Below are 27143 nucleotides of genomic sequence, written 5' to 3' on the forward strand. Positions count from 1 at the left end.
TAACCGGAAGGACGGGAGTAAACCGATGCCATAGCGGTAGCCCAACATCACGGGGAGTGGAGTAGCTGCATCATTGGGTTCACAAATACTAGTCGTGAGTAGAACAACAGAGAGTAGAATGACAATGGCAGAGAGATATAGAGGGTGTTCCATGTGGTCTCATTTACGGGCGAGAGTTCAAATTCCTCGCTGCGACACTTCTCTGCGGGCCGCGTAGCAGCTGCACAATGAGACGAGTGCCCAGTGGCGATGCCTGCTTGGCGTGGGCCCTCAGTGCAAGGGATTGAAAGTGCCTGGCCCTGGCGGGGCCCTGGTGGGGCTCTGTTGGTGCCCTGGTGGTGCCCCGGTGGGACCCTAGTGGTGCCCCGGTGGGACCCCGGTGGGGCCCTGTTGGTGCCCTGGTGGTGCCCTGGTGGGACCCGGATGGGGCCCTGGTGGAGCCCTGGTGCAGTTGCGCCAACTGCGTGCTCGCAAGCCCGCGCCGCTCCAACTGGCTTCCACTATGGCAGTCGGCCCGCGCAAGGCCTCTCGATCAGCAGGGTTGGCTACGTACGGCGCGAAAGAAGTTCAACGTACGTACGTATGTGCAAGGCCGCGTGCCGTTGCGTGCAAAAGCCATGGCCAAGATAAACAAAATGCAGACCGCGCAAAACAATAGGTAATATTTCTTCAAACCAAAATATACTCTCGGCAAGCCCGGCTGAGAGCCCGGTCCCCTCGCAGAAGAAAATCTTAAATAAACAAATACATAAATAAATCAACGGTACGGTCTGCAGTGTGTCAAGCATTAGCCACTCGTACGCAATGCAAATATACAGGCAAATGTGGCTGCCCCTGCATTGTGATTATAGCTGTCAATGCGGCTACTTTAAGAAGGAGGCATATTTCTCAGCTCTGATGTTGACCGTGCTTACTAAATGCGGTGACTGCCTTCCCAGGCTGACAACCCCGCCTCTGTCCACACAGCGATATAAAGGGTGACGTCATCGTTAGTTGACCTGCAGGCCGTGTGTGTGGGTGGGGTAAAGTGTGAGGTTCTCTCACCTCTTCCAAGACGTCCAGCCAGTCGTGGAAGAGTAGGCCAAAACACCTTTTTTTTTTAGAGAGGCTCTCCCTTGAGTTCCCTCTAGGGATGGCCTTTCCACCAAGAGTGTCATGAGGGCGAGAAATTGCAGTGCTGCACCTTTACCTATTCTGTACCTTCTGGAGAGGACCCTTCTGCGAGCAGTGGCATGATGCAGTGCCATTACACCGCTGCAGCTGTACCCAGTGTGGTGAGTAAGGAACATCGGACTGAGACTACAGAACTGCATCACGGGAGAGACGCCGTGTTAGTAGAGGATGAAGCCGGGGGCATTTAGAGGCTCTCAGGGCCAGAGAGCAGTTTACTGGCCGTAAATCCACGCGAAAGCTCGCGGATTATAGTTTTCCCCTTCTGTACCACCCGTGAAATCCCGCGGAAGAATGCGCAGAATGTTGGCCGGCCGCACTCTTGTGGGTGCTGCGTGGGGTGTGGCCGCACCTCTCGGGCGACGGGGGTGGTGATGGTGAGGATGGTGGGGAGGGGATGGTGATGGAGCTGGTGATAGTCGTGGTGCGGGGCGGTAGTGTAGCGGGTAGCGTGCCGCGCTACGAACCTGGGGTCCGAGTTCGATTCTCGCTCACGGCCAACAGCAAGTGACGATTATCTGAACCAGTCGTGGGCTTCCCCTAGGTTGACTCGGCCTCCAATATGTACCTGGTGTGGTGTATAAACATCGTGACTGGGGATACAAAGACGGATGAGCGTAATGCTGGCCACCCATGCCCTCGTGTGCCATGCCGGCCTTCATAGGTGCTCGCTAACAGCACTTGCCCCAACAGTCTGTTAAGGCTACATGGCGGATCTTTGTCTCAGGTGACGGGGGGGGGGGGTGCAGTTTGTGAGCTGTCCCACTACGGACCGCCGTGACATGGGTTTGATTTATGATCACGGCCAACATCAGTGGCGAGTGATATCACATCCGGTCCTGGACCTACCCCAAGGTCAGCTCGGCCTTAAATGATGCACCTGGTGTGGTGTGTAAACATCAGCACTGGACGAGGCAGAGGTGGCTGTTTGTGTTTCTGGCCACACCACAACCCTCATTTGATGTTCAGGACTTAATAGGTGCTCGCTAACTGCCTAGGTAGACTACACGGGGTGTCTTTGTCTTTGGTGGCGTTCATGGTGGTGGTGAGGGTGGTGGTTGTAGAGGTGGTGGTAATTATGGTGCTGGTGGTCACGGGATGTTTCGTGGTGGTGATGGTAATGGTAGCATTGGTGATGGTGGTAATGGTAGTCGTGCTGGTGATGGGACTAGTAATGATGGTGTTGATGGTGATTCTGGTGGTAAGGAGATCGCTGGCATCACCGACAGTCGCTGTTGATATTGGTATCGTTGGTGGTGACGCTGGGGTGCCTCGTTGTTTCCGTCGGTATCGGTGGGGTAGTTGTTGCTAGCTGTGGGCTAGGGGAGCGGATGGGACGAGATGCCGGAGCGGAGAGTTTAGCACCGCCTGCCCATGTAAGGCAATGATTTCATGTCTCGCGCAGCCGCAGCATAGCGGGCTTGAGAGCGGCGGCTTGGCTTGCAGAATCGTGTAAACATCGCGCGGCCACGAGGGTGGGGTCGGAGAGGCAGGGGTGGGGGGGTTCGGGCGTTGCGGATGGGCGGGTGGGCCCCCAAGAGGGCCTGTGGCAGAGACGAGAGCGCGGCGGCTGTGTTGAATTCGGGCGGAGGTGAAGACAAATGTGGAGGAGGAGGATGGGGATGTGATGCGAGTGGGAGGGGGAGAGAGAGTGCAGATTCTGGGATTGATTGTGGTCAGGAATTGGGATGGGTTTTTGGGGACAATAAGCCACTTCTTTATATGTATTACCGTCAGCCAGTTTCTATTCACTTTTGGATGAAAGTATCGGTGGCCAGAAGGTAATGGCAATGGATTATTGAATCCATCTGTGTGGCAATTTGACGTTGTTTGCGTGAGTTTTATTCGGTTTCTACCAATATGATGAAGCCAAGCAACTTCCCAACGTAGCAGAACCCTCACGAAGAAGAGTGGTCGGAGTCAGGCTTTCCTGGATTCAGGGCATTACGATTGTCATGGTCGTGCCAAACAAATTACTGATGACGACAGCTACACAGCTGGAAATGGGAAAGACAGAAACGCAAACTTTCTGTTTTTATATTTTACATTTGTATCAAAGACGAGGCCCCTGAGCAAGCCATTTTGACTGCATAATGACAAGTTTTGCCGCTGAACCAAGTTCACAGTTTTGGGCAGTTCTAGTTATTCGTGTGTCTGTGGGAAACTACAGGACAGCATTGGTAGGGAACACCTCCTATCTGCGACCCCATTATCCGCACGATCTGTGGGGTCCATGAAAACTCAAATTATCCACTCCCAGATCCCTTCTTTTATCTGCAATTATCTGCAGATTTTCCCATCCCGATGTACGGTGTGAAAGAAGTTCAATATACAATAACAAAAACCCTCCAGTATAGCATTAACAGACTGTTGGGGCAAGTGCTGTTAGCGAGCAATGGTGAATGCTGGAACAGCGCACGAGGGGGTGGGTGGCCAGCACCACCCCCGGCCGCCTTTGTTTTCCAAGCGGCCATGTTTGTACACATCGCACCAGGTAATCATTTGAGGCTGAGTCAACCTAGGGGACGCCCAGGACCGGTTCAGATGATTGTCGCTGGTGTTGGCCGTCAGCGGGAATAGAACTCGGGTCATCGGGTTTGTAGCGCAGCGCGCCAACCACTACACGACCGCTCCCCACTCCACTCTCCCCGCTGGCCGCTGTGAACGCAGACGCAGCCGCTCCGCCTAGCAGCGGTGAGGCCCTCGCGAAGCCTCCCTCCCCCGATCCTCGCCTCTCCTGACCTTTTGGTTCCATTTATCCGTTACTTTTCCATCCCTTTCCTCTATTCTCCCACTCCTTCCCTTCTTTTATTTTTTCCCAGACGCACGCAGACAGCTGCCGTAAAATGCATATCTGGAACCCGAGGCTGATGTAAATATTAATGATAAAAAAAATGTCTCACAACGTTTGTCATTTTCAGACAGGGTGCCTCAATGCGAGCCCTAACCCTGACACAACATATGGCTCAAGATGGGCGACCAGAACACATATTTTTTTCCTTCAAATCTTCGGCAATAAATTATGAGGTTGCCTGTTTAGCGTTTAAAGAGTGAGGGGGAATATATTGCGCCGCAATCGGGGCGTGCTTCTGGGAAGGAATGCGCAAGTACAGTATTGTATATTTTAGTGTCGGCTGGTAGATACACTTCCCTTGCAGAGGAATTCTCTCTCTCGCTCGCTCACTTGCTCGTGTTTTAAGAGAAAATTCCTTCAGGGAACAAAAGAATGTGGCCTTGTGGGAAGCGTGAAGGCTGCGGGGAGGATAATGGAGGCTTTTGCCGACTTCACAATTCACGAATTCTCCCTCCGTTTCCTCCTCCCCTGATGTACAAAGTAAATCTTCTGTTGGGTGCACGTGCTGTGTGTTAATGCTTGTGCATGCAGATGTGTGCATGTGTGTGTGTACATGTCTTTGTGTCTGTGTTGCGGGGAGCGGTGGTTAGCGCTACGCTGCGCTACGAAACCGATGACCCAATTTCAATTCCAGTTCACGGCCACCAGCACCAATGACGAGTATCTGAACCGGGCATGGGCCTCTCCTAGGTCGACTCAGCCTCAAATGATTACCTGGGGAAGTGTATAAACATCGCCACCAGGGAGACAAAGGCGGTCGGGCGTGATGCTGTCCACCCCACCCCCTTGTGTGTACGAGCCGGCCTTCATAGTTGCTCGCGAAAAGCACTTGCCCCAGCAGTCTGTTAAGGCTACACGGGGATCTTTGTCCGTGTGCGAGAGAAATAAATAAATAATTCCACATACATTTCTGGAAATGACCGCTCTGTCATCGCCCAACATGTCGCCTATTAAATATTTATTGTGTATTTTTTAAATTATTTCAAGTAGTGCTATTTGATGAGACTGTTACGTTGTTTGTTGTTTGAGCTTGTGCATCACTGTTAGTACAGTATCTCAAATGTAGTGTGTGTGTGTGCGGTATCATTTTCCGGGGCCTAAACGCGTGCCTGGCCTGCGCCAACACCGTGGTGACGTTACCACAACTTCATCGCGAATGGTGGTGGTGGTTGTTGTGTGTCGGAGACGGTGGTGCAATGATGTATGCACTGCACTGCCATGAACCCCGGTGAACTGCGTTTGATTTCTGGGCACGGCTAGCGTCAGTAGGAAGCGGCGACTTAACCGGTCTTGGACGTCGCCTCGGTGAGACTCGGCCTGAATTGACACACCTGTGCCCCCCGGGTTCAGAATCTCTTCGTATAAAAAATAATAAACGAAACATCCCAAGCCTTGACCCTTGTGGTGTCGGTCTCGTGTCGAGGGCACCTCTGCAAACCGACGCACCCTGAGCACGAGTGTCCTCCACGTAAATCTTCGCGTTCGTCCAGCGGACAAAAAAAAAACATCTCTTGAAGGCAAGACGACCTTTGTGTATGGCGGGGGTTACAGGTCCGCACGTGGATCACGTGCGTGAGATCTACCGCCACACGTCCCCGGGCTAGACGGGCGACGATTATTCACTAACCCTTTGAGATTCGATCGACTGCTGCGATTACGGAGAGAGAAAAATCAGCGTTGCGTAAACATCAGCGCGGTACCGCTACACTGCCACTCTGCGTGCCTTCAGTAGATGCTCACAACCAGCACTCACCCCCAGCGGCCTGCAGTGGTCCAAGCACTGCATGAGGAAATGCGTTGTACTTTACACAGCGTGGAGGTGACACCTGGCGTCAGCACTAGGGGGACAAAGGTGGTCAGGCATGAGTGCAGCACAAGCGAGGACGACGTGGGCCAGCAGACCTGCAGGCCCACGTAATCCTCTCTTGTGCTGCACTGCCCTGAATAGGTGTGTGCTAACACTCGCCCCAACAGTCTATACGGCGACACGGTGGAGCTGTGTCTCTGTACGTGTACGGGTCTAAGGCATACCACGGCTGAAACTCAAAACTGATCTATCGGCCAGAACATATTTAATGTGTTCTGCTCGAGTTAAACCAACAGAGCATTTTATTTTATTTATTTTAAGAGCGAGTGCAAGATATGGCAGGGACGCAGTAATAAGAGAGCCGCTGTACAGGACGATTGATGGCCATGATGAACAAGCAATGATACAAATTACATTCAGAGGCGAAACGCCTCTTAACCGAGTCTCGATTATCCGCACATCCTATTATCCGCAAACCTTCCTACTATCCGTGCGCAACGCTCTTCCTTTTGTCCGAGCCATCGTGCGGGTAAGAGGAAGCCCTTCGAGAACACTATCAGAATTAACTTTCGTCACGGGGTCACCGTCGTTTTGAGCGCGAGTTGAACGCTCATATTTGTTTGAGATCGGTGACCGGGAGCCATGGCCCTGGGGCTATTATTCGCAATCGTCCATCGGCGCAGGAGGATATAGCCGCGTCTTCCCCCAGCGATGGCCGGATGAGGTTTGAGTCCAGTCAGTCGTTGACTGATGCCGGGTTACGCTGCCCGTGAGTCACGGGGGATGAAGGAAATGTCGGCTGAGCAGCTGACGCGATCCCAGCGAGGGGGGGGTGGCAGTGAACTCGGCGACGGAGCGGTGGGCTCCGGGGTGGGTGTAATCGTCACATGATTACGTTTCCGCAGCGTGCCAAGTTATAATAAGACGTTAATAAGCACGTCTCCATCAACCCCCCTACGAAAAAAACCCCCACAAGGCTGCTGGCTCCGGTAATGCCGATGGTGCGAGCCAAAAGCGTTACCGGTTTACAAGTTTGCGAGTGTTCGTTTTTTTACGTTTTTTTTCGGGGCAAATTTGTTTCTTGCTAACGGTAATAATAGCAGCTGCAGTTGTGAGTACCATTATCGAGCCCGCAATGTAAAGAAACATCTCAGTGCAGTTTTTTAAGCCTAGGCGACCCCCTGATGGCAGCTTGTTCACCATAACAAGACGAGTAGAATATTTATATTAAAAAGAAAATACATCTTTTAGCTATTTTGTGACTATGCAACGAGGAACCAAATGTATATATGTGTCCAAACGAATGGTGGAACTGGTGGCACAATGAATAGCGCATTGCACTTTGGTAGGAGAGAAGGGTTCAGATATCCCTCACCACTGCTGTCAGCCTGGCTGGGAATCGAACCCAGGCTTGTCGGGATCGGACCGCAGTGCGCCCGCCACTGCACTGCCGCTCCCTGTTCACAACAACAGCAATGACCATCGATTGGCTGCTAAGTGGTGGTGACGTCCCCACGGTGCTTCTTGCCATGCTAGGTGCAGCGAGGCCATGCGAAATGGGCCCACGCGCAAACGATGTGCACGTTACGCGCGCACTCGGGATGAATCGGAAAAAAAATCAAAATTTTATCCTAGACACGAAATTGCGCATTGGTCCGAAAAGCATGACATCACGTGAAGTCACATCACTCTCGTGACATCACTTTCCCTTTGCTCTTCATGCCAATAGTGATGTCACGCAGCATCAAGTGACGTCACTTTAACTCGCACGGAGACATTACAAATGCGTACAGAATGATCCTTTAAAGCCAAACATCAGAAATGTTTGATATAATCCACAGAGACAAAAATACCCCGTATAGTCTTAACGGATTGTTGAGGCGAGTGCTGTTAGAGCGCACCTATGAAGCCCTGCACGGTACACGAGAGGGGGTGGGTGGCCAGCACCACGCCCGTCCGCCTTTGTCTCCCCAGTGGGGATGTTTTTACACACCCTCACCAGGTTACTCATTAGAGGCTGAGTCGACCTAGGGGAGACCCAGCACCGGTTCAGATAATCGTCATTATCATGCGTGCCCACACACACACGCACATTAACACACGACGCGTTGACCTAAATCTCTTCGTTCCTCCCCCACCGTGCAGGATGATCAACCTGCGCAGCTGCGAGGACGAGGAGGAGGCGGCCACGGAGCGGCGGCGCCGCGCGCGCGAGGAGCGCCTCCGCTCGGGCACCGCCCCCGCCGCCCAGGAGACGCCCGGCGACGCGCCCGTCAACAACGTCAGGTGGTGCCCGCCGCTCTCCCACAATGCCCCGCAGCAGTTCCCCCACCCCACCCTCCCATAATTCTCACCGACTCCACAATGCTCCCCGTCACGCTTGCGGCGTGTGATGATGGCGGTGGCCGTGATGGCGGTGGTGGTGATGGTGATGATGATGTTGGTACTCCATTGGACTCGAACTTTGAGCGCGCGTCACGCTCAAAAGTTCGATGCTCGCGTTGGTGGTCGTTGCGGTGCCGATGACGATGGCGGCGGCGGTTGCGACAATGACAGTGATGATGATGACGGTGGTGGTTGCGACAATGACAGTGATGATGATGATGACGGTGGTGGTTGTGACAATGACAGTGATGATGATGATGACGGTGGTTGTGACAATGACAGTGATGATGATGATGATGACGGTGGTGGTTGCGACAATGACAGTGATGATGATGATGACGGTGGTGGTTGTGACAATGACAGTGATGATGATGATGACGGTGGTGGTTGACTCCGGGGGACGATGCAGGCAGGAGACGAATGCGAAGATCGACGGCCGTAGCGGCGGCGGCGGTGGCGGCGACGACGACGGCGACGAGGCCGAGCACGCCGAGCGTCTGCGTCGTCGCGAGGAGCGACGTCAGAAGCGCCAGCAGCAGCAGCCGGAGGAAGAGGAAGAGGAGGAAGCGGCGGCGGCGGCAGCGGCGGCAGCGGCGCGGGAGGAGGAGGCCGAGCGCGAGCGGGAACGGGAGGAGAGGGAGCGGGAACGGGAGAAGGTGAGGGAGCGGGAAAGGAGGGAGCAGGAGCTGGAGCTGCAGCGCCAGCAGGAAGAGGAGGAGGAGCGGCGTGAGATGGAGAGACGCCTCCGCCAAGAGGAGGAGGAGGAGGAGCGGAAGAAGGCTCTGGAGTACGAGAAGGTGGGTAGAGATCCTCGCACGTGGCGGGTGATGAGGTTTGAGACCGGTTTCAAGACTCGCCCTTGGGTTCCTAACGCCCGCCCGCTCCCAGTGGGTGCGTAAAACAACGCGCCGCCGATTGCCTCCGTACGGCCGTCTTAAGATGCGGTCGCACTTGGACGACGCCGTATCGTTGCGTATTCGCTCGCTCTGGAAGGTAGAGATCGACTCAAAAGGGGCGCGAGAAAGGAAATAAAGTCAGAAGCAGCCAAGCGGTGAGCCGGCACCAGGAATCGCCCAAGCTCTGCCTTCCTCTTTACACTAAAATATTCCCGGTCAATTAATGGGTGCTTGCGTGCGAGAGGGAACGGGAGTACCTGGAGAAAACTCACGCGTGCGAGGGGGGAACACTCTATCCCACACAGAGAGCGCAGGTGGAGTCCACATTTTTTACTGTACCGCCTTTCACCTGGCGAGCTGAAGGGGTTACGGCTCCTCCTCGACGCTCGCTTGGAAGGGAGTTTTGCAACACCTGTGTGGTGATCGACCAATGAATTAGCCAGATAACCCGCATATATACTTTTTGTAGGAATCTGTGCATCTGTAAAAGCCAAAAACATAGATTACAATGGAAATTCTTGTAAAAAAATTAAAAGCCAATATAATTATTTTTTCGCTCATGACCGTAAACGTGGTAGAGGTGTAGCGGTGTGTTCTTGTCCACGCCACTGCTAGTGGCTGAGCCTCTATTATCGACAGAGAGAGAGAGAGCCCCTTCAGAAGGTATGTTTAGCCTACTCTTCCAAATAACCTATTATGATTGTGAACGCATTGTCATTATTATCGTTGTTGTATTGTTGTTCATTCAGGAGGAGGATGATTATGATGAGAAAAAAGATGAAGACAGCCGCTCATGGGGGAAGTCGAGGTGGGATTGTTATCATCTTTGATTATCTCACTGAACATCTCTGGTTATCTCTCCAAACCACCCCTCTTCTTCCCACTATGGGAGAGTTCTGCACGCATCACTCCTGCGATAGTAACGTTTCCTCCATTCATCCGCTCACGATACACGCATGTAACTCGTGCCGTTGCACACACACACACGGGCGCGCGTGCCGTGTCTCCCCCGTGCCCTCGTCTCACCGATGTCGCCCCCCCACAGCCGTGCCAACGGGCGCTCGCGGGGCCTGGGTGACGACGACGATGACGACGACGAAGTGGACGACGACGAGGAGGAAGAGCGACGGAGGCAGCAGCAGCAGGAGGAGGAAGAGGAGAGAGCTGCACGAGAGGAGGTCGGTCTCAAGTTCTGCCCGAGGCCGGCGGACGGTCACGTGAAATGCGTTAAGGAGAAACATTTCCATTTGGCTTACGCTGGATTTATAAAAGACGTTAAGGGAGATTTTCACTTAAAACTAAACAATTTTTTATTTTACCAGGAAAGGCCCACTGAGCTATATAGCTATTTTTGAGAAGCCACCTGGCCACGCAACTCTATGCCACTGCGATGTCCCGCTACTGCCGCCACTGCCGACGGTCTTGGGCTGTGGTCGTCCCGGTAACGTAGCTGCTTCGCTCGATGGGGCCTCGCCGGCTGAAATAAACCGGTCGCCCCGTCCCAAGTTTCCCACCCCTTCCGGGCTCCTGCAGCCCACGGGCTCTGGCGGTGCGATTGCACCGCCTGCGCACCCGGTAGCCACGCCGCTTGCGCTGCCCGACGGCATCGGCCGTGGATTGTGCGGACGCCAACCCGCGGCCCCGTCGTCGCCCGTGGGTTTTTTGACGCGCGCAGGAGGAGGATAAGCAGAGAAGGCGCGAGGAGGCGGAGCGGCAGAGGTTGGCGGACGACAAGCGGCGGAAGATATCGGCCCTCGCCGAGACGTCTCCCGGCGATGCGGACGAGTCGTTCGGCGGCCTCCTGCCCCGTGCCAGCGGAAAGGTGAGTGGGTAGCGAGTGTCTGTCATGCGCGACGGGCCGGTGGAGGCAGGGAAGTGCCGTGACGGCCGCCCGCCCACCTGTGACCCTGCACCTACTGTCGGGCGGTATCTTTGCATTGTTGTAGGTCGAGTTGACCTAGGGGTGGCACTTGCCGGTCTTGAATCGGTCTCGCCGATGATTAATTTGTATCATGCCGACGTTTCCCAACGATGCCCATAGGGTTCTCTAACTCCCTACCTTCTACATTGCCTCTGCATACGCATGCACGCACGCAGCCCTTGTTATTCCACTGCTGGATGAGGAGCTCGCCACACCGCATGGGGTCACAGGGGTTATTTGACCATACTTCACCACGCTGGTCAGCACAGGTTGATGAAGGCTGGGGGTCTCGGTACTAAGATATATATCTAGCCTGTATACATAGGTCGTGCCAGACGTGGTGTATTCTCTCCGGGATAATTTAGCATTCCGTGTCTAAACCATTGGAGCCTTTTCGTCTGAGAGGTCGTTTCTTTTTTTCACGTCCCAAGTTATTTTATTTCTTCATTCCACAATTTTTTTGAACCGTGATACACACTCAGCAACATTCTCATGAGTGTGGGTGGCCAGCAACCACGGCTGGTGTCCTTCATCTCCCCAGTGGCGATGTTTACACACCGCACCAGGTACTTATTTGAGGCCGAGTCGATCTAGGGGGGCCCAGGACCGGTTCAGATAGTCGTTACTGGTGTTAGCTGCGAGCGGGAATCGAACTCGGGTCGCCGGGTTCACACTAACCGCGACGATGCCGCTCCCCACGCGTAGCGACGAACTAACCGTGTGGAACGTGTCCGCCCAACAGCTGAGCGAGATGACCGAGTCTCTGAGCCGCTCGGTGCAAAGGAGGTGAGTGGAACGAGCTCCTGGGCTTTCACGCCTTAGCGATGGGAACCGCACACACGAGCGCTTTAATTAGTACCAAAAGATACATTTTTATTTAAAGCTTTCGTGACTGCAGGGATTCATTGTTTTGGTTCTTTCGGTAAAGTCACGTAGAAGGGAAATAACAAAATAAAAAAAATTAAACATAATAAAATCAAAGTAAAATTAGATAATTTTGTCATTTTATGTAGCGTCTTTCATGCCAATAGTGTCCCGCAATGTCGTACGTTAATTATATATAAGGACCTAATCCCATATACGCAGTTGGCTACGCACAGCGTGAAAGAAGTCCAACACACACGCACATACCGAGCAAATGGAAACCCCTACTACCAAGGAAACATTAATAAATAAATAAATATATCTGTTGCACCAAAACGAAGTGATCAAAAGAAATAAATTAGTCCATTAGATCACATCACAAACAACAGCAGTCAAGGAACAACCATCTTTTAAATCCACAGCTTTAGGTAATTGGGGCTGTTTGAGCAGACTTTACCACTTTATTATGATGATGATCAGTAAAGAATCCATTGCCCTACAACAGACAGCTATCATGTGCAAGTTTTTCTCACAATCCTCTCGTACGTGGGGCACTAAAAGCAATCTGCCTGTGATGTAATCAAATGGCAAGATAATATGTGCACAAATATATTTAAAATATATCTCCGCCTTAGAGATGGAGCAATTAAATGAGCTTGTGCGCAGGTGCTGGATGGATCGTGATGTCGCAGCGCTTGCCAGCAGTGGATAGATCATGACCGACGGCGGCTGCGATGATGTTGACTGTGACCGCCCGTGTACTCGTTCCCCAGCGGGAGTTTCAAGGCCAAGCAGCCACAGCTCGAGATTTGCAAGATCGACAGCAAACTGGAGCTGTACACTTCGGCCGCCGAGGTGAGCAGCGCGGTGCGCCTCCGACGATCCGCCCCTCCCAACCGGCCCCACCCAGCGAGTCCATGAGTTGTCACACAATTCAATCCCAAGATTGATATATATGTATTTTTGAAATGTTCTTCCGTTTTTACAGTCTCGTTTGTATTGTGAGGTTTCTCGGGTTTTTTTTGTTGCTGTTCAATCTTTCTTGTTTGCTGCGTTGATGGCCGGGCGTGGCGATGGCCACCCACCCCCCTCGTTGTGCCGTGCCGGCCTTCAAAGGTGCTATTCGCTAACGGCACTTGCCCCAACAGTCTGTTAAGGCCATACGGGGAATATTTGTCTTTCTGTACGCAGGCACGTGACTGCGTATGAAATTATGCACGTGTGCGTTGTTTATGCAGCCCGCATGTATTGTGTTTATGTGCCTTTAATGTGTGCATTGTGAGGAGCGGTCGTGTGGACGTTAGCGCACTGCGCTACAAACCCAGCTAGTCCGATTCCCGTTCACAGCAAACACCGGTGACGAACATCCGAACCCGTACCCGGGCCTCGACTACGTCAACTCAGCCTTAAACGAGCACCTGGTGCGGTGTGTAACCACATCAGCATTGGGGAGACAAAGGCAGCCGGGGCGTGGTGCTCGCCACCTTCGTGCGCCGTGTCGGCCTTCGTAGCTGCTACTCGCGAACGGCACTTGCCCCAACAGTTCTTCTAAAGGATACGCGCGGGTGGTGGGGGGGGAATCGTTGTGTTTGTTGCGTGCGCGTGGGCAGAGCGCGGCAAAGGCAGCGAAGCCGCCTAAGCAGGGCGTCCCCGACCTGCCCGTCGCCGTGGACACCATCGCCAACAAGAAGAACATGTGGGAGACAGGCGACGTCTACAGCGGCGTGGCCGCCCCAAAGGGGTCCTCCAACAAGGTGGGGGGCCCCCTCCACCGACAGGACATGCACTTCCAGAGGCTGCACCTTTACAGCCTTTCCCGGCCCGGTGGCTCAGCGGTTATATCGGTGTTCTTCAACTTATTTTCAGAGGGCGTGAGGTGGTGGATGCCACTTTTGACGATAAGACATCATCGGTGCGAGGGCCGCCACACATTTGAAACGTTGTTGGGTTTGACAGCAGCACGATGATGATGGGGGGTGTTTTCACTCTTGGTGTGTTGTCGGGGGCTGCGCTAAAGGCCACCAGGGGCTGCCAGTGACCTACGGGCCTTGCAATAGAGAACACTGCGTTAGAGGGAGCGATTGTGCAGTCGGAAGGTAGAGATGGCGATGGTGGTAATTTAGGAGGTAATGGTTCGATATATTTCAGTCTATCATGAAAACTCACCTATTTAAATTGGTCTTTACCCCCTAGTTCTGGCCACTTACCCTGCAGGTCCTGTTTATTTCCTGGTTTAGATACACGGGGCGTGCATTGGGAATCTACGAATGAAATGCGCCTTACAAATGGAAATTATTATTTTGTCATGTTGTGGTGTTGGTTGTAAATGAAATGTCAATGGTGGTATTGACCGAGGTGATGTTAACAGCTTTTAAATCCAGAACGTGATGATGATGGTGCTACACGTTGCAGCGTTGGTTGCGGTGGGATTCGATGGCAACAATCGAGACGTAACGGTGATGGCGATAGATGTTGTGCCGTTGACTGTGGTGGCGGTAACTTTGATAGTTTTAAATCTAGACGTAACGGTGATAGATGTTGTGCCGTTGGCTCTTGTGGAGTTAACTTTGATAGTTTTAAATCAGCACGCAGCGTTGATAGATGTTGCGGCATTGGGTGATCGCGACCGACACAGAACAGAGCACCGAGGCAGCGTCCGCTGTTACCCTCTCACAACGACGTCTTGTTACAACTGTCCCACATCCGCCTACAAAGGCTACAACGCTCGCCTTTATTGCCCGAGACCACTCAGCAAATTCTCGAAAATTACCGTGCGGTTTTTCTCCGAGACCCTCCTGTTAGGGGAGTCAGTTGAGGAATGCTCCGTGCTATTTATTTTTTTATTTCTCCCCCCTCCCCAAAAACTCCAAACCACATGCTTTCCCTCTTTCCTGCCTTTCATTCTCAGACCCCCACCCCCCCCCCCCCCAAAATGTCTCACGATCTCCCTTTTCCACTTGGGCCAGATGTTTGTCTGAACGGAGCTGCCTGCATCGGTGGGAGGGGGGGGGGGCAGAGGGGGGTCACTGCCATTCCTCGATATAGATATATATATTTTTTGAAAAGTTAAATAACGTTTTGCCACGGTGGGGTGGGGGGGGGGGGTGGGGATTTACGTATCACAAGTCGTGTTATTGGCGCCGTTCAGAATGCTCACACGAGCGGTGCTGCGTCACTCCCTGTGTTCGAGGGCGGCCTGTGGAAGGAGATAACCCAGAACTACTTCGGAGGGCACACACGTTTCCCGGACAACCTGCTACACGGAGAAATGTTTTTGTTTGCACGACAATCATGCTATTTGATGTTTAATCCTCAGCGCTGCAACATTGTCAGGCGAAGTGAAACACATGTAAATGCTACGTTTTGTTCTTGTGACTGGTTTGATAAGATCAACTCGATACTAAAAAAACTATCCCATGACCTTCTGACGTTCAACTCCGGCTCCAGTGAAACCACACTCATTTTTTATCGCTATTATTTCATATAATTTTGTTATTCACGTCCACCGCCACCATCATCATCACGACCGCTACACCACGACACCCATCGGCCCCACTATTACCTCCCTTCACTGCCGCCAACGCCACCGCGACCCCCCACAACAACCGTCATCGCCGCCAGCTCTTCAGTCGCCGTCGTCCCTTAACGTCCACCTCGTCCGCCGGTGTCTCTGCCCGCAGGAGCTGGCGGTCATCAAGGTGGGCGTGGCCAATCGCATCAGCCAGTGGGGCACCAAGTCGCCCGACGTGGCCGACAGCAAGGTTCCGGCTCAGCCCGCGAAGCCCACGGTAATGCGGCGGTGGCGGCAACAACAACAACAACATCGGCTTCATTGTCTCCTGCATCCTCTCCTTGATTTTCTCAACTCTCTCTCCTCTATCCTCTCCTCCATTCTATCCTACATTCTCTCTACTTTCTCCTGGATTATCTCTTCCATTCTCTCTATTCTCCATTGTCTCCACTCTCTGCGACTCTCGCTGCTCTCTCATCGACTTGCTGTTTTCGCTCTGAAACTTTCTCCATTCCCTCCGTGATTATTTCCGCTCTTGCCCGATCCCAGCCGCGCGTTGTTGCATGTCGGAGCTGAGGCTGTGACCGCTGACACGTCAATAGGGGGTGGCGGTTAGGGAGGGGGTACTGCCTGTCCAAACAACACGACGCATAGCTCTTGACTCGAGCTGGGCTGTAATCCTGTGATTGAAGTCATCCATTGCTCGACCACTCACCTCTCCCGTCGAATGGGAGAGGTGATGATGGGCAGGGCTTGGTGACGTCATCGGCACCGTCAGCCGCTCATGCTGGGCATGGCTCCTGTGGGGGGGGGGTTTCCCCACTTCGCTAGGCAGTATATTTGGGTTCTGGTCGCTATTTCTAAAGGCGTACAGAATAATCGCCCACTGAGAAGGGGGTGGAGGCGATCGCGCTTGGCTCCTCAATCAAGCGGCCGAGTCGGCCAGCGGGCCCATCTCTACACGTTTACAGCGGCGGTAGACACGTCGCATCTTTGGCGATGGTCTTGCGCTCTACGAAATGGCAACGATCATCACGGCTTGATTGGAACGTCAAGAAGCAGAGAATTCAATTGTGACGTTTAGAGGCTTGTTCAGCGTGCGTGCTGTGGCCTCGGCTGAAACCCTTCGAAGAGGTCAATTTGCGCTCCGTGTTTGGGAACACTGCCACGGTCTCGCAGCGTGACAGCCGGGCACGTGACAGCCAGATAACATGTAGCAGCCAGATGACAGGTGACAGCTGGATGACACGTGACAGTCAATGCACAAGCCTACCCTCCCCCTCCCTGTGCTTTTATGAGCTTATTCGTTTGTACGTTTCTGTTCCTCTCCGCTTCAGTGGTTCGAATTATGATTTTCTTTGTTTTTTCTTTGTTCCTCAGCTGATCTGTGGCTCTCTCTCTCTCTCCGCCGACTGCCCCGCTCTCACTTTTAGACGCTGGCTCTTTTCTGCCTCCTCTTGAGCAGCTCTGTGCTCGGCACTTTTTCGCTGCCAGGTAAAACTCGCGACCCCCCCCCCCTGCCCTCTCCTGGAGGCTCCCGGCACGCTTTGCTTTTTATTGACCTCGCATGGACTGGCTCGGGAGCATGACCGTCGTTTTAATTTTGTCAAGGCATGCAACGCCCGCGCGCACGCACGCACAAACACACAAAAGAAAGATGCCCCCCCGTATATCCTTAACAGACTGTTGGGACAAGTGCTGTTAGCGAGCACCTAATGAAGGCCGGCATGGCACACGAGGGAGTGGGTGGCCACGCCTGGCCGCTGTTGTCTCCCTCGTGGCGATGTTGACACATCGCACCAGGTACTCATTTGAGGCTCAGTCGCCCAGGTGGAGGCCCAGGACCGGTTCAGAAAATCGTCACTGATGTTGGCCGTGAGCGGGAATTTAGTTCCGGACTCCGGGTTCGTAGCGCAGCACGCTAACCGCTACAATACTGTTCCCCACAAACGCACCCGCACACCCCCAGAAAGTGTGACAATTTTAAAGTAAAAGGAAAATAATTCCAAAGCCGTTTCTGAAAGTAGTTGAGCATGAGAGCTGTGCTCATCACCCACTTACGCCGCCCCGAAGCTAATGGTGGAAGTTAGGTATTGATACGGCCGGGCGAGTCTATGCGGTGGACAACCACTGCTGAATCCCACAAAGCGGTTCTTATCTTTGTCTGTCAATGCTACAAAAATATCTGCAAAAGAATTCCCCTTTCCAAGATCCTCGTTTGTTTATTTTGGGGTGGGGAGGAGGGGGGTTGGGGTCGAGGGGGGAGGGCATGACCTGACCCGGAGAATGGGAAAAAAAACTATTCGAACGGAGATAACGAACAGATCGGTGACCACCACCTCACTGCCATCTGCGAGCGACAAAGCAATCGATTTTGAGCAAACGTGGCGGACGTTGGACCAACGTCCGGCCAACGTTGGTCAAACGGTTCCAACCGTATGTAAACCCCGGCCCCAACGTTGGCACGTTTACTGGGAGACAAGGTCTGCAACGGTGCGTGTTCGGACAAGGTGAAGAGAGAGGGAGTCGAGAGAGAGAGAGAGAGAGAGGGGGGTGATTGCATTACGTTCATCATCCATCCGACGAATGGACGACCGACCGCCGCGAGAAAAAATAATAAATCTCACTGGAGCATCGCGACGTCTCTGATGAGCCAGATCTCTCAAAAGATGCACTCGCTCGCTCGCGTGCGTGGACGTGTGTGCGCGCGCTCGCTCGACGATAAGCGTGCCAGTGTGCTTACGTGCACGCAATTACACACAAGCGCCTGGGGGTGGAGCGGTGGGGGAGGTAGGGAGTGGGGGGGGGGCATGGGGGGTGAGTAATTGAGGCTGTACGAGTGGGGGTTGGCCACGCACACTCGGGTTTGTTTATCCAGTGCGTTCAATGCACTCGCTGCGGTCAACCCTATTTGTGAGAGTTTCGTTCCCAAAGCTTCACCCTGCCCACCCTCCCTTCTCCTCCTCCTCCATCTCCTCGCCCCCTTAGCCCCCTCCTCTCAGCCTCCCAAATTCTCAAGGCGCCTCCCACCCGAGCACCCCGCGTGACCCCACATCTGGAAGACCCTGGCCCTAGCATGCTCGCCCACCCACCCACCTCCGACTCATCGTTTTTTTTGTTCTTCGTTGAGAGCACGGCTAGAATTGTTTCGAGGTCATGTGCTCCGTGCTGTCGGTATGTAGAGCTAAGCGGTGCAATGTTGCGTTGCGGATAGAGCGTGGTGGTGAATGGGGTGGTTAGAGAGCGGTGGTGAGCGGGGGTGGTTAGAGAGCAGTGGTGAGCGGAGAGCTTAGAGAGCAGTGGTGAGCAGGGGGGTTAGCGAGCGGTGGTGATTAGGGAGTAGGTTTCTGCTTCGAAGTTAACTCCCAAAGCGTTCAGATAAAGATTCATGAAATGGAGCGTTTCTCTATCTGTTGCCGTCAGGGTGTTATTGCCGATCCCCACTATACAATAGACTGATAGACCAGCCTCTCACTGGGTCTTCAGACAATGGACCGATATATATCGCACCCTTCACACCTGCTTGGCGTTTCGGTCTAACGGAGTCTCTCGACGATAATTGACCCACAGCCCGGCCTCCGGTGTAGGATCGCGAGACGCTCGGCCGACAAAACCCGCAGCCTCCGGCAGGATCGTGAGACGCAGCCTCCGTGTGATGCGGCCCCTCGGTTGAGTCAACCCAGAGGCTGACCGGAGTGCCCCTGGTGGGCCTCAGGCTGAGTCAGTCGAGCGGCGTGTCGGTCACCCGTGGGAGCGCGTACCGGGGTGGCCGACCATAAAGGCGTGCATGTACTGTGCGTGTGTGCGTGTACTGTGCGTGTGTGCGTGTACTGTGCGTGTGTGCGTGTACGGTGCGTGTGTGCATGTACTGCGTACGCGTGTATACTGTGCGTGTGTGCGTGTACCGCGCACGCGAGCGCTAATGCGATCCAGGGCATCGTGACGATGGGTGCTCGTGTTTCTGCTCCGAGCTTCCGCGGAGGCCAACGCGCTCATTTCTCATCTCCGTATCAGGGCCGCGGCGCGAGCACGTGCAACGCTGCCATTACGTAAACGCCGCGACTCGGCGACTTTGTTTAATTGTTTATTTTCGAGAAATATTTACGCTAAAGCGACTTCTGATCGTTGTTTATTTTTCTCTCTCCCCTTTTTCGTCGAGCCGACATCGAGTTTGCTGTACCTACCCCAGCCCCCCCCCCCACGCCCACCCTCCAGTGATGCAATGAGGTCACAAAGCAGATATACGTTACAGCAATTACTTGTTAAGGAATGTGACATAACTAATATCTAGCATGTGTTAACATTAAATAACTGCCACGGGTCGGAAGGTCAAATGCTCCTACAGGACGGGGCATTAACTGCAGGCTGTGATCTGCTGTCCCGCGTTGGGGTGAATTATATTTGTTTTCTTATGAATTATTGCCGAGTTATGTTCTGGGCAATTCAGAACAATGTCCCAAGCCGACAGAGAGCGTCGCCGAACTGCGATTTTTTTTTCTACCCCGTGAAGCCTCGAAGAACACTGCAGAGAGAGAGAGAGAGAGCGAGCGCTTTTCGCTTTAGACCTCCGTTCTCTTTCGGGGGATCGCCTGTCACCTCACCACCCGGGACGCGCCCCTTCTTGTCAGACCTCGGAAGCTAACGGAGGCCCGGGCCCGCGTAGTCTGTTGGTTGGATGGGCGACCACCACCGCGATCGTAAGCCTTCGCGGGGCGACGTCGTCCGGCGAGGGGGCAGCGCAGCAACATCAATGCTCCCATCACCCGTGCTCCCCCCCCTACCCCACCACCATCGCTACCCCACACCGAGCGGCGTGGAGAAGTACGGTCAAATAAACCCCAGGGGATGCTCTCACCCAGCGGTGGGTTGACGAAAATCGCTGTGGGGGTCCAATCTAGGCAGATGGGTCCGCTGCATGACGGCGTTCGGGCCTCCGTTTAGACGGAGCTGAAGAAAAACACACCTCTGCACACCTCTGGAGGGAGCTTTGGCCTACCTTTCCATGCCTTGGAAGTGCTGGGAGTACCCACACTTGTGACCTGTCCATTGACTAACTAGGGGTGCACCTGTTAATACCCGTGGGTGGATTTAAGAAATTTGGACCATTGTTTCAACTGCCGCGCTGAGTGCCTCGTGCGAGTGTCTCGTGCGACAGCCTCGTGCGAGCGTGGCGCTTCACTCCCGTTGGAGCCGAGCGGCTTTGCCGTTGCCACGTTTCGGCCGACGTGGCCGGCGCTGGGAAATCTAAAACCCCCATCGGAGTCGCACCCCCCTCCAGAGACCCCCCCACCCTCCCCCGTCGCTTCGCCGCTACTCAACAGTCGGAACGAGGGTTTAAATATTTATTTTCATAATAACGCGTTCTGGCGTTTCCCCGAAAAACCACTCGCGCCGCTCGCACGCTCGCCCCAAACTAAACCACGCCACTCGCCGCCCGCCGTTCCTCACCAACCTCGCCGAGTCTCTCCCCCCCCCCACCTCCTCTCTCTCTCGCACAGCTCGCTCAGCTCGCCATTCCCGGATCTCCAAGGAAATAAAAATGCTAAAGAATTAATAGTTTGGTGACGTGCGAGTTTGCATCTCAAGCAGTGGAGAAGGCGGCGAGCGGAGTGGCGATCAGGAATGTTCACCGATGAGCGAGCAGTCCTCGGTTCATCGCTCGCGACGGCGAGAGCTTTGGGTGAACGGACGCGAGCTGAAGTTCCAAGTCGCTGTCCTTCATTGATGTGAACTGTGAACTCATTGAGATCAAAATTTAAATCCACGCGAACTTCCAAGCGCTATTGCCAATCCACAGCTGAAGCTATTTAACGAAATTTCACCACGCCGGTCAGTGTGGGTTGAGTTAAGGCGTGGAGCATAGAAGTACAGTACAACAATTTAGTTGTTTTCTTCATTGCCCTTGGCTGCTGGCCACCACGTAGCTGCCTGTAACAAACTTGTTGGGCATGGTGGTCGCCCATCCGAGAACTATCCAGGCTCAAGCCTGCTTAGCTTCTGAGATCTGATGAGAAAATGTGCATTCCGGTGATAGTCGCAAAACCCTGCTGTTGGGTAAATATTTTTATTTATTCACTTTTTAAACTTCTACTTTTGGTCGTGACAGCGGTGTATAAGGCATCCGTGGTGAACAGCGACCACGAGACTTTCCACACGGACCGTGTCGACTTACACACGTGCAATTAATCGTAAGGAATCGATTAATTGCGATTTACGTAAATCACAGAGGCAAACACTAACGATAAAAAATTGTCCCATGAACGATATAAATGAGATGATGAAATGGAGACAAAAATGAATAGAATTTTGAATGGAATGGCAATGTCTTAAATTACAATTCATCAAATCGGAGAGTGGAGGGGGTAAAGAATTGCCATATACTTGGCAATTCAAATGAACAATCATAATAAGAATGATAATAAAGAACCCACTGGGCAACTCTTCACAGATGGAGAAATGGTGAACTCATGCTTAGTCGACGTTGAATTCGTGATATCGCGCGACTTTAAAAGCAAAATTACATCGATGTTAACGGAGACAAAAGCAACGCAAGAAACAAAGAATCACAACCCTGAATATACTGTAGTGACAGCTGACCGCATCACGTGTCACTCTTTCATATTAATCATTGCATAGCTTGTAGTCACATTAATCACCAAGCGACAACAATAAAACTAGGATAGCTCCGCCAGGTGCATGTCAAGGGTGAACTCACACGCGAGCACCGATGATGATTCATGAACGCCGCTTCGTTCTAACGCGAGCGCACGTGCGCGCCGCCGTGCGTGCGTCAGGCCAGCGCGCGGGCGGCCTCGATCGCGAGCCCTCATTACCGTGATTTACAACCCGCAGCTCGCAGATACCGCGAGCGCTCCCCGCCCCCTCTCTCCCCTTACCAACCCGTACAAATAAACGGCGAACGCCATGCCGATGATCGTGGCGGAGCACCGGCTGCGAACGGAGCGCGACTCGCTCCAGTTTGGACATCGGTCGTTTTTGCTCCGGGTTTTGGGTCACCATCTTTCTTTAAGGGGTGTATAAGAATGTCTCAAAATGCGTGTATGTTGATCTTCTTTGGCAACCTTACGTTGCCAAACGTGCTAATTGAAGGTGCGGGGAAAGGACAGCAAACGAAACACAAAAAAGAAGTTCTAAAGAAATGGGTTTCCAATCTAGATTGCCAGGAAAATGGGAGCACTACAGGCACAATGCATGGACTTGAGTGGTGTGTCAATACTAATCTTGCCATTGTTACTCAGCTGACCGCAGAAGGCCACTTTGAATGCTTCTGGGAACATTTGCACGTTTCCCAAAACACGCCTGCCTAGATAAGAGGAGGGATCCTGCGACAACTAGGACAAATGGGCAACTCCTAGCGCCCACAGCTCGAGGAGTGACAAAAGGCTGCCTCGAGATTTCCATCCTCGGAAGCATGCGCAAGTGGACTAAGTTGATCGTCGAAACGAAGAAGTCACGTGAGGCTACCGTTTCGCGATGACGAGGTGTGCGTGCGGCGTGCGAAGACATAATTGAGCTGTTGACCGGAGGTAAATTGGTAAACGTTGAAACGTGGGCAGTGGTGGGCCCCACGGGGTTGGCGTTTGAGAAACCCTGGCATGGGCAGGACACGGCTGCTAGAATGGACGATTGCCAGTGGTCGAGACGAATGACGGATTCGCAGCCAAAGGGGGCACGCATCTGAGAGTCCACGGCGTAGACGGAGCGACGAAATCGTCTCCTGTGCCGCTGCTAGATGGACGGTTACTCTGCCTGACCTGCGATTGGTCGTGGCTGGTGATGATGTACGTGTGTATGTGGAACTTCATATTCTTTGGTTCTTTCGGTAAAGTCATGTAGATAGAGAAATAATAAAATGAAAGTGAATAAAAATATATATACTAAAAAACAACAAACACTAATGTAGACTGTAGCCTGGTTCTTAATCTGAGTGAGTGTACTGGCAGTCTATAATGTAGACTGTAGCAATGGTTCTTAAGCTAAGTACGTTGAACTTCTTCCGCACCGTGTGTGGCCAACCGCGCTAATTGGAGGTTGCAGGGGCAGGACAACAAACTAAGCACAAAAAGCAGTCCTAAATAAATGAGCTTTCAATCAGTGATGACGATGATCCGGTAGAGGTGGGGGAGCTGCAGCGGGGAATGGGAGAGGCGATGAAGGCGCTGCCTGTGTTGTGCCGACTGTGTGCTGCGCAGGATCTACGCCCCGTGGACATCCTGAGCAAGCGCAGCATGTGGGAGCACATGTCGGACGCTCCGGCCTCCGAGCGTGACAAGTCTGCGCTCAACAAGGTCAGGGGGACACAACGGCACACACACACGCACAAAACACACGCACCAAACACACGCACAAAACACACACACAAAACACACACACGCACAGAACACACACACAAAACACGCACGCAAAACACACAAAACACACACACGCAAAACACACGCACAAAACACACACACACAAAACACACGCACAAAACACACGCACGCAAAACACACGTACAAAACACACACACAAAACACATGCACGCGTGTTCGGGTGCGCTCAGCGTGTGCAATCGTACGTATAAAACAACAAACGCAATTCGCCACTGAGTGGCGGTGACATCAGCATGGTGCCTGTGCCAGGCCAGGTGCACTTTGAGGCCACGTGAAGTGTCGAAGGCTCACCGGCAGGAGGTCACGGGGACAGACCCAGGTGCCATGGGTTGACTGACTGAGATGACTGGCAGATGCACCAGCTGTGCCCCCGACTTTGCCAACTTATGAACACGCACCCGCACACTTGCACAGTCACACACACACACAGACACGCACATGTGTGACTTGGAAGAAATCAAATACCCCCCCGCACTTTAAAACTGGAATAACAACTCCACCAATGATAACAGCTCTTGGGGAGTCATAGAATCGAATAACACATCAGACCACTGAACTTGACAGAGACTGAACCTGGCCGCTGTCTGTCTCTCTCGCTCACTCTGCCCGCAGTCCACGCCCAGCGGGAAGCGATACAAGTTCATCATCACAGGGCACGGCAAATACGAGAAGGTTCCCATCGAGGAGGGAGAGGACTGCGAGAACGGTACGGCACCAACACCCCTCCCCCCCACCACCGTCCCTCGGCCTCACAATCGGAATCTTGATACAGACTGGAGGAGAAATGGGATGAGCAATGAAGCTCCCTTTCAAAGATGTTTAGTATGGGTTGGGTCAGCAAGTCACAAAAGCAAACGGTGCAAAAAATAAAACGATAGGAGTGCAAAATAGAGAAAATGGTGTGCAGGTAACAATTAATAAATAAATCCGATAATATTTTCACAAGTCCGATTTTTCAATGTTGGGCAAAGGCAGAAAAAACAGCAAGTGCCGCACCTCCGATTAGCACGGCTGGCTACGTATGGTGCAAAACAAGTTCAACACACGTACATACACAACACACCCTCAAGTGAATGGCACACGAACTCCGGCCCCAACGCTCGGATGTTGTTCTGGCCGAAGTGTGGCCACCGGCGCCCTCTAGAGCGCGATTCCTCAAACTCCACCCCTCACGTCCCCCCCCCCCCCCCCCCCCAGAATCCCCCCCACCACCCCCCACCCCTCCACCACCCCCCACCAATGCTCACCCGCACGGTCCAACATTTTGACATTTCCTCTTCTCGTTTTTGCCATTTTCCTCCGAATTGCGGTTTATGTAGAAAGGTAATTATAATAATTGCATTTACAAATCGCCTTTCAGCCAGTATTTCAAAGTCTGTGCAAGGCAGCAAAAGCTCAGGATAAAAAAACTACTCTCAAAACAAGATCAAAAGAAATGCTAAAAGCCATTTTCTGAAGTAACTAACAGTTGAATAAAAGGAAGTGTATAACTACGTGTTTCAAATATGTCCCGACTCTGAGATCTTGTGGGATAGAGTTGAGTCCCGGGACTATGCAGGAAACAGCTCGGTCACCCATCGACCGAAGCCTCCATGACCTGGAAATGCAGAGAGAACCTGCATCCCCAGATCTTAGGAGATGGGTGCAGCTTGTCTCTGACGTGGGCTGGGGAAAGGTGGATCGGCGTCGTGTTATCACTGCCCGTAGACAATTCATTTCGGTGTAACATCACCGGCGCCGTATTTCAGAACCGAGTTTGGAAGGTGACGTCAAAGAACTACCTCCGAGGTCCCTTCAGTTGGTTGCCTCTCGTCCGCACGTGGCAATCGCATTAGTCCTCTGGGGTTGCAACACCCCTCGTCACATGAGCCAGTCATGCTGCAGTGGTGCAGCAGTTTGCACGCTGAACAAAAAGTTCGGCGGGCCCGGATTCTATTCCAAAGCCACAGCTAACGTAAGTGGCAAGTGATATCTGAAACAGTCATGGGCCTCTTCCCCCCATGTCAACCCCAAACGAGTATCCCGTCCCCCGCATCCCCAGAGCGGTATGTAAACATCAGCACTGGGCAGACGAGGACGGCCGCTGTGGCCACACCATTTTCTCTCCTCGCGCTGCCGAGCTGGCCTTAATAGGTGCTCACTAACAGTACTGCCCCGAGGGTCTAATAAGGATATACAGGGGATCTTTGTCTTCGGTGTATGTTTACACGTACGGACAAACATATACGCGCGGGCTCATCCGGTCGCGATTCCATTGCACGGTCATGTTAGACTGGGGGCGCCCGGCGAACGTGGGATTATTTTAACTCTGGAAATAACAGAGCAACCCCATGGAGATTTATGGTAAATAAGAGGTGGTGGCTGCGGGCCATACTCGAGGTGGGCGTAGCGAAGACCCAACCCCGTGCGGCGGCATTGAGTGCAACGGAGAGGAGAGAGCAAGCCAGCAAGAGTGAGAAACTATATATATATTTTAAAAAATGTTTACCAGGTAAGGGCCACTGAGCTATGTAGCTCTTTTTCATAAGCGATTGGATAGCCTAACAAAGTGGCTTATCATGTGCAAATTTATAGCAACCAAACACTCTGAATACTCTAAATGTGGAGGAAAAAGCAGAGGACCCAGAGAAAAATCCATGCGACCACGGGGAGACTCCAAATATATAGCAGGCGTCAGAGTTGGGATCGAACCCATGACCTCCCGCATAACAAGTGAGAAGGTTAACATCTCACCACTGTGATGGGAGAGCGGACATCAGAGTGAAAAAGAGAAGGACAGGTGCAGCGAGGGTTGTTGAGAGCAGAGGTAAAATAATGGTAAGAGACAGAATGTGAATGATAGACAGAGTTCGTAAAATAGAGAGAGAGAGCAAGCAGGAGAGCGAGAGAAAGAGCGTAAGCACGGGAGAGAGATTGCGCGTGCGCGCGAGAGAGAGAGCGCGCAGGGTCTGCCAGGACCTTCCTATTCTTGTCTACGAGGAGTCAGCGATGATGGATGGCAGCAGCAGCTGTTTTTTTTGGTGAAGTATGGCCTAACCTCTCCTAGGAAACTTGCGTGTTTGCACGGTTGAAGGTTGCTTGCTCCAGCCGATATTGGAACTTTGTGGGCATGGCTTCTTCCACTGTGGAATTGGTGGGGGTCGGGGGTGGTGGGGGGGCAAGTCACCCTAAACAGCAGTGCCCCTCAGTTCGTGTCCCCCCATTTTCTCCCAATCAGGAGAAGCTCCTCAGTGTAGGCTGAGGAGTAAGATGCATCAGCTTTGTTGATTAAACATCAATCCATACACTCACGATACATGCAGTGTGAAAATCTTTTTTAATTCACGTGTTTTTTGCTATTGG

At 52.9% G+C, this 27143-nt stretch overlaps 1 protein-coding gene across 1 annotated transcript in view; it reads left to right on the top strand.

Moving 5' to 3' along the window:
- The window catches only part of LOC133351468 (non-muscle caldesmon-like), a 75605-nt gene that overhangs the window by 36304 nt on the left and 12158 nt on the right, over positions 1-27143 (top strand). Inside the window, exons 3-13 of the mRNA XM_061566700.1 lie at positions 7977-8117; positions 8626-9013; positions 9862-9920; positions 10158-10290; positions 10788-10934; positions 11776-11819; positions 12671-12752; positions 13508-13651; positions 15578-15685; positions 23622-23717; positions 24414-24507. Coding sequence (XP_061422684.1) covers positions 7977-8117; positions 8626-9013; positions 9862-9920; positions 10158-10290; positions 10788-10934; positions 11776-11819; positions 12671-12752; positions 13508-13651; positions 15578-15685; positions 23622-23717; positions 24414-24507 — 1436 coding nt within the window. The remainder of the gene's footprint in view (positions 1-7976; positions 8118-8625; positions 9014-9861; positions 9921-10157; positions 10291-10787; positions 10935-11775; positions 11820-12670; positions 12753-13507; positions 13652-15577; positions 15686-23621; positions 23718-24413; positions 24508-27143) is intronic.

The sequence above is a fragment of the Lethenteron reissneri genome, chromosome 37 (assembly GCF_015708825.2).
Source record: "Lethenteron reissneri isolate LAM-NWPU_2019-01 chromosome 37, ASM1570882v1, whole genome shotgun sequence".
NCBI classification, from domain to species: Eukaryota; Metazoa; Chordata; class Hyperoartia; order Petromyzontiformes; family Petromyzontidae; genus Lethenteron; species Lethenteron reissneri.